General features: G+C 37.2%; 2 protein-coding genes across 2 annotated transcripts; one reads left to right on the forward strand and one right to left on the reverse strand.

Moving 5' to 3' along the window:
- Window positions 1-9,723: 9,723 nt before the first annotated feature.
- LOC108327354 (pentatricopeptide repeat-containing protein At5g14080-like) lies at window positions 9,724-10,254 on the reverse strand. Its single transcript, XM_017561070.1, has one exon. The coding sequence runs from the start codon at window positions 10,252-10,254 to the stop codon at window positions 9,724-9,726; it is 531 nt and encodes a 176-aa protein (XP_017416559.1).
- Window positions 10,255-11,773: 1,519 nt separating this feature from the next.
- On the forward strand, window positions 11,774-14,182 carry LOC108329761 (uncharacterized). The gene is made up of 2 exons (XM_017564125.2): window positions 11,774-12,420; window positions 13,689-14,182. Exons 1-2 carry the CDS (start codon window positions 11,953-11,955, stop codon window positions 13,755-13,757), a joined length of 537 nt encoding a protein of 178 aa, XP_017419614.1. The 5' UTR covers window positions 11,774-11,952; the 3' UTR covers window positions 13,758-14,182.
- Window positions 14,183-14,549: the final 367 nt, after the last annotated feature.

Here is a 14,549-nt window from a genome sequence, read left to right on the forward strand (position 1 = left end):
TCTTGGTGTAACCAACATAGAAAATATTCTACTTTATTACGAAATTTCCACTACTCTTACTTTTAATATTAGTTTTGTGTATAACTAGCATAGAAAGTTTTCTACTTCATTACGAAATTATCACTGCACCCACTTTCTATATCGGTTCTAGTGATAACTGGCATAAAAAGTCTCATCATATTTATTGTTATTCCACCACATTACTTATTATGCTGGGTGGATTTTAACCTGTATAATAAGTCGTCATAAAAACCTATTTTTGCACTAGTAATTCTCAAATTAATATTTTTCAACATGATAGGACTCTTTTATAAGGACTATTAATATAAAATAATGCCTAACTAGGATATACTTATAAGGTCAACTTTACATTGATCATTGTCAAGAAGGTCTTCTAGTTCTTAATAAGAGTTGATGACCTATATAAGAGAGGGAAATTGTGCTACTATTAAAATGTATGTCCAAGTCATAATTTAAGTTGTTAGGTTTATCATAGAGGGGGTGCGTTGGAGAGATACAACACAAATGAGATATGAACTCAATCACATAAGAGATTGACACCACTTTCTATCTAAAAACTTAAGGAAATGGCTTAACGAGTCTTCACCTTTATACTGCTCCACTTTCTCATTTCTATCCAATGTGGGACTTGGACTCACACTTGGATTCTCAACAATTCTCCCCCTCAAGGGTAAGTCCCTTCTACATTGGTACACTCTCCCTCTAGCAGAAGCATTCGAGTATCTGTTTTCGTATCGTCGTTCACTTTCTCATTTCTATCCAATGTGGGACTTGGACTCACACTTGGATTCTCAACAATTCTCCCCCTCAAGGGTAAGTCCCTTCTACATTGGTACACTCTCCCTCTAGCAGAAGCATTCGAGTATCTGTTTTCGTATCGTCGTTCACTTTCTCATTTCTATCCAATGTGGGACTTGGACTCACACTTGGATTCTCAACAATTCTCCCCCTCAAGGGTAAGTCCCTTCTACATTGGTACACTCTCCCTCTAGCGGAAGCATTCGAGTATCTATTTTCGTATCGTCGTTCATCTTAACGAAACATGCTTACTTGAAAGCCTTTACCAGGAAGACTTTTAGTAAATGGACCATTATACTCATCTAAACCTAACTTAGCTTTAATAATACTTATTTGGGTTTATAAAGGGAAGGATTTCACTGGGAGATATAACACCAATGAGACATGAGCTTAGCCTCATAAGGGATTGACATCACTCTCTACCCAAAACCTTAAGACAATGGGTTAATGGGTCTTCTTCACCTTTATATGCTACTCCACTTTCTCATTTCTATCCAATGTGGGATTTGGACTCACACTTGGATTCTCAACATGAGTACATCATAAACAAACTAAACAACAATATGTCAGATACATTTTGACAAAAGAAATATAACATTTTGCATTCTTTAACTGTGATATTATAAGTCAACCTTATGAAGTGACTCCACAAAGATGGTAAAAAGCTGAAAAAACTATTAAAAAATGTGACAATATGGTCCACTTTATGTACATAACGCCACCTCTCTTTAGTCTTTCTCCTTTCTACGAATCAATATAGTTAGTATTTTTTTCTCGCCAAAGGACAATGCAAATTCCTACTTGTTATCATTGACTATTTCACTAAATGGATTGAGGAAAATCTATTAACAAAAATAACAAATTAGCACGTACAAAACTTCATATGAAAAAACATAATATGTCATTTTAGGGTCCCACATAGTATCATCATTGGTAGATAATTTACAGATAAGGACATTGAAGAGTTTTACAAATTTCTAGGCATCTGACATATGACCAACTTAATTAAATATAGTAGAAAAATGGATAGTTTGAGGTGACAAACAAAGTTGTCTTGACAAATTCCAAAAGGGTGTTAAAGGTCATAAGAAAAATGGGTTGAAGAACTACTTGAAATACCATAAGCTTATCAATGGAGCCTATAAAGTACAACATGAGAATTGGCTAACAACCTAGTGTGTGGGATGAATGTCATGATAATAGTTACGGTAGAAGAGCTAACCTTGTGTTGAGAATCGTTTGACCTAACATTGAAAGAGAAATGCTTAAGGGCCAACTGACCTTGTTGAAAAGTTGTGAAATATAACAAAAAAATTGAAAGGATGCATGCAAACATCATGATGCTAATATTCTAAGCTCAAAACTAAATCATTTCAAAGAGGTGACATAATGTGGTTAATGAGGAACAATGCGTGCAAGGGTCCATCAAAAAACAAGTTCATGTCAAATTGAAGTGACCCTTCAAGATTGGCAAAGCCCTAACAACAATGTCTATAGAATATAACATCTTAATGGAGAAGAAATATCACAAACATAGAAAGCTAGTCATCTCAAATTTTGTTTAAATTAAATTTGTAAATATTCCTTTTTTTCTCAAGTTTTCTTTTATAAAGATTTTTGAAAATTTTCTTTAATATACGATGGTATCAAGGCTAAGTTTCAATTGTGATTAAGTAATTTGACAAGAGGTTAGTGACATCCTAAATGGGCTGGGGCGGGGGGTGACTTTGTTTAATAAAATTGTCTTTTGAAAGAAAAAAATTCCCTTTCACAAACTGATTTTATAACAAAAATTGATTCTTTATAAAGAACAACAAGAAAGATAAAGAGTGTAGGGAAAGAGAAAGTTGCACTAGTAGTTTTATACTTATTTGGATCAAAAGACCCTACATCTAGTGTCAATCTCTTTAAAGAGGAATTAACTAATCACTAAGAAATAACCAGAACTTACAATCACAAAGAGTAGAGTAGAGCTTAGAAAACACCTCTCTTGAAGACATAAGAGATGGACAACATTTCCTTTGACACATAAAGGATGGACAACTTTTCCTAGCCACAATAGATGCACATAATCACTTAACACACACTCAGTGAAAGCTCTTACTCTACCAACACTAGGTTTTACAAGGCTCTTTTCAAAACATAGAGAGTTCCTTTCTGTAAAACAACATTAAACCTCTTAATAGAAAAGTTCTTTTAAACTAGGTTTAGGTAAAATATATATAGTCTCTTTTTTGAAAATTAGGTCCAAAAATTGAAGAGTCTATTCGCATTTGCCGCTGATAATCAATTATCATAAGTGATAATCGATTATTCTATAAACTGTTACAAAAAATATTTTCTCGCTATGATAATTGATTACCAATAGCAGTAATCGAATATCATAGGGAATTTTCTGAAAATCTTAAATTAAATAGGATAACCAATTATCTCTTATGATAATTGATTGTTCTAGAGCGTTTTTGAAATAAAACACTTTCCTGAGTAATCTTACAAGTTGTTATGTATCCTTCTAAACTAGGTTCAATATATAACTAAAAGAGACTTATTACAAAAGCTTGAAACTAAAGTACAAGTCTTCTAGCATCATTTGCATGTTTTGAATTCTTGGACATGCTTTTTATCATCATCAATATATCATGTTTTGAATTCTTGGACATGTTTTTTATCATCATCAATATATCATGTTCCTCAGTTCTTCTCTTTTTGCTAATAATGTATTGATTGTTTGTGCTCAATGTAATTTGATTCAAGATATGTTTATTTTGGATGGTAAATGTGTGAATGTGCTTTTTGACTTTAGAGTTACGCACTCTTTTGTGTATGATGTTTGTGAGAGGGAAGACACAAGGAGGATTTACCTTTTTTTTTCTAGTAAGTGCAATTTTTTAGGACGAAAATTTGTGTGTTGAAAAGAATGTAAGACCTTAGAAAAATTTAACTTAGTAGAATAGTGAAAATGATGATTTAAGTTTAAATTTTAATTTTTAGAATGAGCAAAATGACCAAACATGTTATATATATCATTTGGTTTTTATTAGTATGAAGCTTTGGTGGTGTTATATTTTTTTGAAACGGTATGGTTTAGAGGTCAGTAAGGTAAAAAAAGAAAGAGAAAAATAATAAATTTTGGAGGTTTAAATGTTGGTCAACAGTATTAAGTGTTAGAGTTAAATTAACCATTCATGTAAAAGAAGTTAAGTTATGTCTATTTTTATTTCTTTATGTGATTAATGTTATGGATTTGAGATAAACACTTGTTTAACTTTGTGGGTAAAAGAAAGTTTAGATGTTTTTTTATGTGAGATGAGCTAATTCTTCTTGTTGCCTTTTTCTTGTTTGTATTTGAGTTAGTATGGAAAATGAACTAGTTTTGTAGTTTGTTTTTTAAACTTATCTATGATTGGTTCGTATGAGATCTTTAATTTTATAATGGCAATGGATTTCTTTTATACAATTACATACATTGGTATATGTTTCTATTAAAAGTGGGTGAATACGCACTGGATTCGAGGTCAGTGTTGCCTCCTAAGAAAAGACAATTAGGAAGATGAGAATATTGATTTCCTCCTCTTCATTGAATACAAAATACTACAATTAAAGGAAAGACTTATAGAAGATTCTTCTTTGCTACGTGGCACTCAGGCCTAACAAAAACATAACAATTATAACAAACTCCTTTTAGAAAATGAACCATTCTAAGAATGGATAAAATTAGACCACCCTACAGGCCTTCGGTCGTTCTTTTGGGCCTAATGTTCCCACATGTATCAATACCATCCCCTTCGACAATGACCTTGTCCTCAAGGTCAAAGAGTGATTTAAGCTCATCCTATTTTTCCCAAGAAGTATCGTCGGGCAAGAGGTCTTCCCACTGAACCAAAGCATAACATGTTGGGTTGCCCCCCATATTCACTGTTTTGAAATCCAAAATTGCCAAGGGTGAAATGAGAGGATTATTATCAACAAAAGTATGGGGGATCTGATCTATGAGAGACGGAACCAAACCCTTATGTGGTTTCAGCATAGAACAATGAAACACATAATGAATCTTGGAGTAGGAGGGAAGCTCTATGCGATAAGCAATCGGGCCAATTTTCTCCAGAACCTTGAAGGGCCCATAAAAACGCTTGGAAAGCTTATTATATTTGTTACCAGATAATGAAATTTGCCTATAGGGTTGCAGTTTTACGTAGACCCATGAGCCAACCTCCAAATTTAAGTCACAGCGCTTAACATCAGCCTACTTTTTCATACGCCCTTGTGCTTTTAACAAATTACGCTTTAAGAGAGAAATTATCTCTTCACGGGAGGAGAGCACATTGTCACAACCATCATTAGGGGAAGAGCCCTTTATGTAATGCGAAATTGATGGTGGCAGCTTCCCAAACATTACTTCAAAAGGAGACAAACCTGAACTAGAATGAGTAGAGGTATAAATCTGCCACTGAATTTGAATAAATCTGTCCGTTTGTGGATGGTACGAAGAGCTCATACAAAGGAATGTGCCACTGAATTTGAATAAATCTTACCAGAAACGACTGATAAAAATGGGGTCATGATCAAAAACGATGTTGCGGGGTAAACCATGATGCTTACAAACAATAGAGACAAAGAGCTCTACAACTTTGTAGGCGGTGAAATTGGATTGTAAAGCACCAATGTGTACAGCCTTGGAAAAACGGTCCACCACCACTAAGAGAACCATGTAACCTTTTGAAGGAGGCAACCCGGTGATAAAATCCAAAGATATGTCCTTCCAAACTCCTGTCGAAATGGGAAAAGGCTGAAGAAGCCCCCCTGGCGGTTTAGTGTTGTACTTTGTTTGTTGACAAACAACACACTAAGAAACAAATGTCTTCACATCTTTAGCCATGGACCCCCAATAGAAATTTTCACTCAGACGCTTTAAAGTTTTGTTGATGCCAGCATGACCCCCAATCGGGGTTTCATGAAACTCACGCAATAACAGTGGCACAAATTGTGATTTATTGCTAAGCCAAATCTTGCCTTTGTACAATAACATCCCTTCGTGCAATCAGAATAGCGGATGGGAAGAGGGATCAATAATAAACTTATCATGCATCAATATGAATTCAGGATCAGTAAGCAAGGAAGCTTTCAATTCTCGCAGGAATACAAACTAGGGGGTAGTGAGGGTGAAAAGATTATTTTGAGACTGTCCTTGAGAACGTGATAAAGCGTCTGCGACAACGTTCAATTTTCCTGGTCTTTATTGGATCTCGTAATCATAACCAAGCAATTTTAACAAGTAATGTTGCTGCTCTGGAGTCTGAATTACTTGAGTTAAGAGCTCACACAAACTTTTTTTATCTGTTTGTATAATGAGCAAATGGCTCAATAAATATTGACTCCACCGCTTTACAGTGCTTGTGATGGCATGTAACTCACGGATATATGCAGAGGACTTAGACAAGCGAGGGCAAAAAACCTTGCTGTAAAAAGAAATTGGATGGTTGCCCGGAAGTAGAACGACTCCCATGGCAGACCCCGAAGCATCCATCTGGACATAGAATGGTTTAGAAAAATCCGGGAGCTTGAGAACAAAGGTACTCGTCATGGAAGATTTCAAAGCTTCGAAAGTTGACTGGGCTAAAGAAGACCACTGAAAATTTCCCTTCTTGAGTAAATTCGTGAGAGGCATCGCAATGACAGCATAGTTTTGAACAAATTTCCGGTAGAAACCAGTAAGCCCCAAAAACCCATGTAACCCTTTAATGCATTGGGGTGTAGGCCATTGAACCATGCCTTGTATCTTCGCAGGATCAGGAGACACACCCTCATTAGCCACGATGTACCCCAAATAAGTAATTTGTGGCTGGAAGAAAGAGCACTTATGCGGCTGCAAAAAGAACTGATGGTGCTATAAAATATGGAAAACTTGGTTCAAATGAGACAAGTACTGCTCAAAGTCGGTGCTAAAAAACAAGATATCATATAAAAAACTATAATAGATTTACGCAATAAGGGTCTGAAAATTTCATTCATCGTGGACTGAAATGTTGTTGGGGCGTTGCATAGCCCAAATGGAATCACACGATACTCGTATTGGCCATCGTGTGTTCGAAAGGCTGTTTTGTGGATGTCGCTGGGTTGTAGCCGAATCTGATGGAACCCAGAAGTGAGATCCAATTTGGAGGAGCAACGAGCAGAGCCCAATTCATCCAGTAGCTCATCCACGGTTGGGAGAGGAAAGCGATCATTGACCGTTATTGCATTCAATACCCGATAATCAACACACATGCGCCAAGAACCATCCTTCTTTTTCAAAAGAAGGACCAAAGACGAGAAAGGGTTGGTGTTAGGTTAGATCCATCCTGATTCCAACATCTTCGAAACCTGACACTCGATTTCAAATTTCTGAGCATGGGGGTATTTATAGGGTCGCACATTGACTGGTTGGGCATGAGAAAATAAGGGAATGACATGATTTGTGGCTCGGGAGGGAGGGAGACAGGATGGTTCAAAGAATAATGTGGAATACGATTGAAGCAGATGTTGTACTTAAGTGTTAGGATGAGATGGAGAAGAGTTTGGAAGGTGAGATGGACAAATCGAAAGAGAAAAGAACTAGGCCGAAGGATCTGTTCTCGCATCCCGCTTTAGTTGGTGAAGTGAAATGGAAGTGGGTTTCAATCCCAAATCACCGCGCAACTCAATAATGGATTCGTTGAAGACGAATTTCATGGTGAGAGCTTGATAGTCCATCAAAATAGGCCCTAACTACTTCAACCATTAGGCTCCCAGGACCACATTTGCACCCCTCATGTCCAAGACATACAGATCCAATGTGAATGAGTGACCTTGAAGAAAGAGCTCTACCCCTAGGCACACATGAGAACATGTCAGCTCATCATCGCTGCCAACCAAAACCTTCAAAGGAGGTGAAGGAGAATAGGTCAGGTCTAATAACTGAGCTACCTTCCTTTGAACAAAATTGTGGGTACTACCCCCATCTACTAAAACATTAATCTGATGAGGCCCAATTTGTCCCATAAGTCACAACGTTTAGGGGCTCTAATGCCAGAAAGGGCATGAAGACTGATTTGGGCTGAGTGATCTAGGCTATCTCTCGTTGTCTCCAAGACGCCATGACCCATATCTAAAATTGGAAATTCTAAGTCACCTTCCCCAACAGAGTCAACTTCCTCTGCAATGAAAAAAAGGAAACGAGCTTAACAACGGTGGGAACGAGAATATTTTTTGTCACAGTTAAAACAGAGACCCTTCTCACGGCGGTCTACCATCTCTACTTTAGTGAGTTGTCAGTAATAGGTTTTTGGCGTAAGAGAGGGTAGAAGTGGGGAAAGGTTTTTTGCGATTTGTGGTTGGATAGGGGAAGTAATGGTATATCTGATAGATGGAGGAGGCCAAGGAGACACTGATTTGGGCTTCAGGACATGGTTGGGATGCCACATTTTTTCTTCATGCAACCTTGCCAAGCCAACCTCATGAGATAATGTTGGGGGTTGTTGGGCCACCACCTCATGGCGGATCTCTAGCTTGAGACCCGAGATGAAACAATTGAGAAGGAACGAAGGGGGTAAGTCTGCCACACGATTTGCAATCGCCTCAAACTTTATGAGAAAATCTGAGACAGTGGTGGTTTGAGCTAGCTTAAAGAGTTTGCCCCGTGGATCGTCGAATGTTGTGGGAGCTAATCGCGTTTCCAAAGCTTGGAGCAGGTGTTGCCATGAGTGGATATGGCCGTTGCGATACATCCACTAGAACCAGGCCAAGGCGGTGTCGTCCAAGTAAAACGAGGCAATGATAATGCATTCTTCTTCAGGGGTATTATGATAGTCAAAGAATTGTGTGATTTTGAATATCTATCCAAGTGGGTCGGTGCCGTCAAAACAGGGCACATCAAGCTTTAGAAAATGACGTTGTGAGGAGGAGGTGTCACTAGAACGGATATGGTGCAGTGAAGAAGGAGGGGTGAGAGGGTGAGCTTCGAGGTGAGATATACAAGTATGGATGTCTATCATGTGGGTGGAGAAAAGGGACATTTGTGTGAGCACATAATCAAGTTTGTCAGAGAGATTTTTCAAACGTACCATCAATCATGGAAAAGGGCAATGAAAGCACCAAATGTTAAGATTGAGTGAATAAGCACTCGATTCGAGGTCAGTGTTGCCACCTAAGAAAAGACAATTAGAAAGATGAGAATATTGATTTCCTCCTCTTCATTGAATGCAAAATAATATAATTAAAGGAAAGACTGAGAGAAGACTTTTTTCTGTTACGTGACACTCAAGCCTAAAAAAAAACATAACAATTATAACAAATTCCTTCTAGAATACTCTAAGGTAAGAAATGAATCATTTTAAGAATGGATAAAATTAGACCACTCTATAAACTTTCAGAGTCGTTCTTTTGAGCCTAATGTCCCCACCTTTATCAATTTCTATCTAAATAAAATTGAAGCTAATTATTTATAAGATGGTGTTAAAAACAATTATTTACATCACGGTGGATGTTGTTTGGTTAAAAATATAACATATATCAAAGTTTGGCAATTACACCTTTGTTCTTTTGTTCTAAGTAATTGTGGTTATGGGTTTGACTTAATCTGAGGTACAAAAGTTAAAAGATGTGGTATTCGGGTTGGGCATTTTAATGCGTTATTTTTCTTTGGCTTAATACCTCTTTTTGTCCCTCTTTATAAGGGAAATGTTCAAGTTCGTCCTACCTTTTTTAAAAAGTTCAATGTGGTCCCAAGTTGTGAAAAAAGTGTCCAATTTAATCCTTTTTGGTCACGGCGTTAAATATTTAACGATGAAACTGCTCCTCTGGACTAAACTTGATGAGTTGTTCATTTTTTCTCTTACGTGGCATGGTGACGTGTCAATTTTGAATTTAACAAAAAAATTGCTTGACACATCATCTTCTTCTTCCACCTCTGCCACTCCCAATAATTGCAGTGGGTAGTGTTTTCAAATTCCCCAAACAGCCGTTCGAGAACATCTCATCCCAAAGCTTCCTCGCAGGACGCAGTAGATCCTCCTTACAACACGCTTCCATTATGTAATTATAAGACGAGACATTGGGTTGAAACCCTTTCTTCTTCATCTCCTGCAGAACAGTATAGCCTTCTCTCACTTTCCCAGCCCTGCACAAAAATGAAATCATTACATTGAAACCCTCCACATCTTTAAAGTAGTTTTGAGAATTCAAAACATGGAACGTCTCCAATAACTCATCAACCTTGCCATGCCTACACAGATTCCTACACAAATCATTAACAGTCAAAATAGTTGGGAACCTCTCTTTCTCAACCATGAAATTGAAAAACATTGTAGCCATATTCCTCATTGATCGGAACCCTGCGGCAACAACCCAATAAGCCATGAAATCGGGTTTCCAACCCCATCCACAAAGCCTCTGATACCTTAGAAGCTCGACACAACCCATGAACAGTCAAATTGCGATTTCGAAGCCCAATACCTTAGAAGCCCCAAATTGCGATTTCGAAACCCTAACTCAGAAATTTTAATCACTGTCCTAACTCAGAAATTTTAATCACTGCCACGTTCTCAGTTAATGAAAAATACTGTCACTGCCACGTTACGAAGGTAAACCGCCACGTTGCACATATCAGTCCACGCTATCAGCTAGATCGTTAAATATTTAACGCCGTGACCAAAAAAGATTAAATTAGACACTTTTTTCACAACTTGGGACCACATTGAACTTTTTAAAAAAGGTAGGACGAAATTGAACATTTTCCTTATAAAGAGGGACAAAAAGAGGTATTAAGCCTTTTTCTTTATATGAATCGACTGAAAATTTTTTGTGGGTGCATAACAGTGGTTGGGTATCGTGGATGATGTTTTTTTTTTTATTATTTGTCATGAGAGTAGGAAGCCATTTACAAGTTTAGGGTTTCAATTATTAGGTATTGGCGTTAGAAGAAAATCTTTGCCTATTGTGTTAGTTACAGTTATATACTATATAAATATTTTTTACAAGTGTTTAGTAAGATGGAGTCTTTTTTTTGGTTTTTGTTTTGTATATTAGTTACATATTGTAGTTATTCTAATATACAATATATATAATCATTAAAAGAGTTTGTTTTTTATTTATATTTGCGGCTTTAATTATATATATTATTTAATATTATATCACTAAATAATAGTCGAGGGTTTTGAAAGGTTATTTTGTTAAAAGTATATTTAAATAAGAAAAGAAAACAAGTTGATTTCTAAAATATTAAAAGATTACTTTGTATGATACGTCTTTTATCGGAAACACTTTTTGTGACTGTTTATAATTTCAATGTTTATCTTAAAAATAAACTAAAAAAAATAAGCCTGCCTTAATCTTAGATTAGAGTCAACACTATTCTTAATTAATAAATTGACTTGGAGTGAATTCAATCTAACGAAAAGGTAGCGCATACGCCATCTGTTACTTGATAAAGTCAACAATTATGGTGACAGAGCAAGTTGTTCAACAAAAATAACAGTTACCATTAATAATTGCAAAACATGATTATCTAAATTCATTACACAAAATAATGGTCTATGATTCAAACAAGACAAAATTACGATCGTTGTCACACCTCCAATATATTGTCTACGATGTAGATTGCAATTACAAAAATATACAAACTTTATTATCTTTGTAATTATCATTCAAAATTCCTTTTACATTAAGAATAAGAAAAAATTCTATACACATACACACACATTTTGATTTAAATAATTGTCAAAATATTTTTAAAATTATAATTATCATCTACACACGACTGTTGTAAGAAGTTAAATATAGATTAATTAAGATTAAAGATAACTTTTAAAAGAAAAAAATTGTAAGAAAATGGAGGAAAGAAACTAAGAAAAGAAAAGAAAAGAAAGAGGAAAAAAAGGCCCACACAGCACATAGCACTGAGAGCAGTCACCACCGAATACCAATAATTGATCATTCTTCTCCTAATCCCTTCTGTATACAAGCTGTCACCCTTTCTTCTGTTTCTCTCTCTCTCTCTCTCTCTTCGCCAATCCCAAAACCCATTTCACTGATCTCTTCTTCTGCAAACCAACGAACAAACAATGTTCCCACAACCTTAAAACCTTCACAATCCACGCACCCAAAACCCTCAACCCAGTTATGCTTTTCTTCGCGCACCCTTTCTTCCTTCTTCTTCTCGCTCTCGTTTCTCCCACGGCCTCGCTCAGCCGCCAGACCAATGCCACCACCATCTACGAGGTCCTAAGCGACTACGGCCTACCCATGGGCCTATTCCCCAAGGGCGTCAGGGACTTCGGCCTGGCCCATGACGGCAGCTTCTGGGTCCATCTTGACGAGGCCTGCAACGCCAAGTTCGAGAACGAGCTGCATTACGAACGCAACGTCTCGGGCCACCTCAGCTGCGGCATGATCGACGCCCTCACGGGCCTCCAGGCCCAGGAGCTCTTCCTCTGGCTCGAGGTCATGAGCATCCGCGTCGATGTCCCCACCACCGGCGTCATCTACTTCGACGTCGGCGCCGCCTACAAGCGCTTCCCTCTCTCGCTCTTCGAAACGCCCCCGGAATGCGTCGCCGTGCGCTCCAAACAACACCACGCTCCTTCCCAGGTTCCACTCTCTCTTCTCCTTTTCTCTTGTTTCAATCCTTGCCTCACATCGTGAGTCAGTTTTAGAGGATCCAGTTAGACCTAAATCCAAATTCTTACATATAGTGTTTGTGATTGTTATTGGGTTTATTAGACCATTGACTATTCAGTCATTATCAGGTTTTCCACCAATGTCTAATTTAGAACGTGGAGTTGACTTGGGGATAAACCTTTTTGTGTGTTTGGAGTGGAGGTTCTAGAAAAAATGCAACTTCAGAAGTGGGAGTTGCATTTGTCTGGAATTTTCTGTCAGGATTGTGACGAAGTTGTGGTGGATTAATTCAAATCTAGTTTTTTTTTTTTTTTTTTTTTTTGGGGGGGGGGGGGGGGGGGGGGGGGGGGGGGGGTTGTTGGAGGGAGGAATGGATGAAAAGCAAGATGGTGTTATTGTCTGAATTCCGTTATTATGGTTTAGTTTTGTGTATCTGTTAATCCTGGGAACCGTTTCTTTATGGTGATTAAGTGGGTGCACGTGGAGGATGGGATGATGTGTTGAATGGTTTTGATCTTTCATTTGTGTCGTCTTTTTACTATTGGTGGAGTTGTGGGTTTTGTGGCGATCTTGGTGTTAGGAGACAAATGTGTTTGATGCGGCTGCAGTGGCTGTTACAGAGAGTCAAAGCATAATGTTGTGGCCATGATTATGCAGACTGGTTTCTGTAACTCGAGTGTGATTTATATTGTAAAATATTATTTTTTGTTTCTTTTTTAAATGAAGAGGACAGATATCGACACCAAGCTCATGCCTCATCACATGCAGTGTCACTCGATATGACCCACACTATTGAGCTAGGACCACAAAAACAGAAGAGGATGGGAAGACATTTCCCGGCTGTTTATTGTTTTTTTTTTAAAAGCTTTTGTTTTCGAAACAATTTTCAAGACTGGGTATGTTTTGGATGAGAAATTGATTGTTATGTAACATGGAATTGTTTTTACAGAAACACTTTTTAAAATTAAAGAGTGAGAAGGAAATCGAACACGTCCTAAGGTTTTAATTTGGATGCTGTTTGTTTTTGTGTTTAGAACGAGCTGATTATGATGAAGTTCTTTTACCAGTTAGTCGTATTCTGTGGCATCTCTTTTGTGCTTGTTCTCTTTGTATCCCTATGGTTCATATTGCATGTATATAGTTGCATACAGATTGTGAGCATGCTGTGAAAATCTTGATGTTCTATTTTGAGGCATTGGGCTAAAATCTCTGCGGTTTGGTTTGTCTTTCATATGCAGGGGCATAGTCAATCTGGAAGGCTTGAGTTTAAGCTTGATCAGGAGACCTCTGGAAGAAATGTTTTATAGTATGGACCGTGCAAAAAAGGGTGAATGGAATTTTTCTGTAGCACGATGATCATGGGTTCTCCAATCAGATTGTATGCCTTCGGAGAGTATAAATTAATAGGTCCACTGATTTGGACCTGTTGTGTTATTTGTGTTATCTTCTCATATAGTGCAGAGTTAGTGTTGTAGAAGCAATCCGTATCTTCGTAATTTATTGATTCATGGGTTCTTATAAAGAGGAAAGCAATTGAGATAAATATCCTGAATCCATTTCTCGTTGAGAACATAGCGGTGATGCTAGCATTGTTGGTTGATATGGGTTCAGGTGAAAACTTTGCGAAGATTTTGTATCATGTCAAATGTTATTGTATCATAAGAATATAATACTGGGGGTTTTTAGTTGAATCAAATTTATGATATTAATTCAAAACTGATAGATTCTTATACACTTTTGATATGCAAATTTATGATTAGTATTTGCTTAATATCGCCTTTGTTGATAAAAATTTATCCGTTACTTGTAGATCATGTATGCTACTATCATTGCCCTCTGTCTTGGTGTTACAATTCATAAGCATGAACTATTCAACATGTTTGCCGTCCACACGTAACTCTGTGCAGTGTAATACCATAAATGATTGGATTTTTTTAAACTATTATTGGAGATGCAAATTTATTACGTTTTGTGTTACTTCTAGCCTCAAAGGACTTATCTTTTATCTTCATTTTCTCATGGAAAACTTTATTCCAAACAGAGGTTTTGAGTAACATGTATTTTTCTGATGTGGGGGAAGGGGGCTGCATAGGGCTGAC

This window comes from Vigna angularis, chromosome 2 (assembly GCF_016808095.1).
Source record: "Vigna angularis cultivar LongXiaoDou No.4 chromosome 2, ASM1680809v1, whole genome shotgun sequence".
Lineage (NCBI taxonomy): Eukaryota > Viridiplantae > Streptophyta > Magnoliopsida > Fabales > Fabaceae > Vigna > Vigna angularis.

Bases quoted from the DNA above. Each gene is read 5' to 3' on its own strand.
- LOC108327354 (XM_017561070.1), bottom strand. From the start codon at position 10,254: ATGGGTTGTGTCGAGCTTCTAAGGTATCAGAGGCTTTGTGGATGGGGT.
- LOC108329761 (XM_017564125.2), top strand. From the start codon at position 11,953: ATGCTTTTCTTCGCGCACCCTTTCTTCCTTCTTCTTCTCGCTCTCGTT. The intron at 12,421-13,688 runs GTTCCACTCTCT...TTTCATATGCAG, and splicing joins AACACCACGCTCCTTCCCAG to GGGCATAGTCAATCTGGAAG.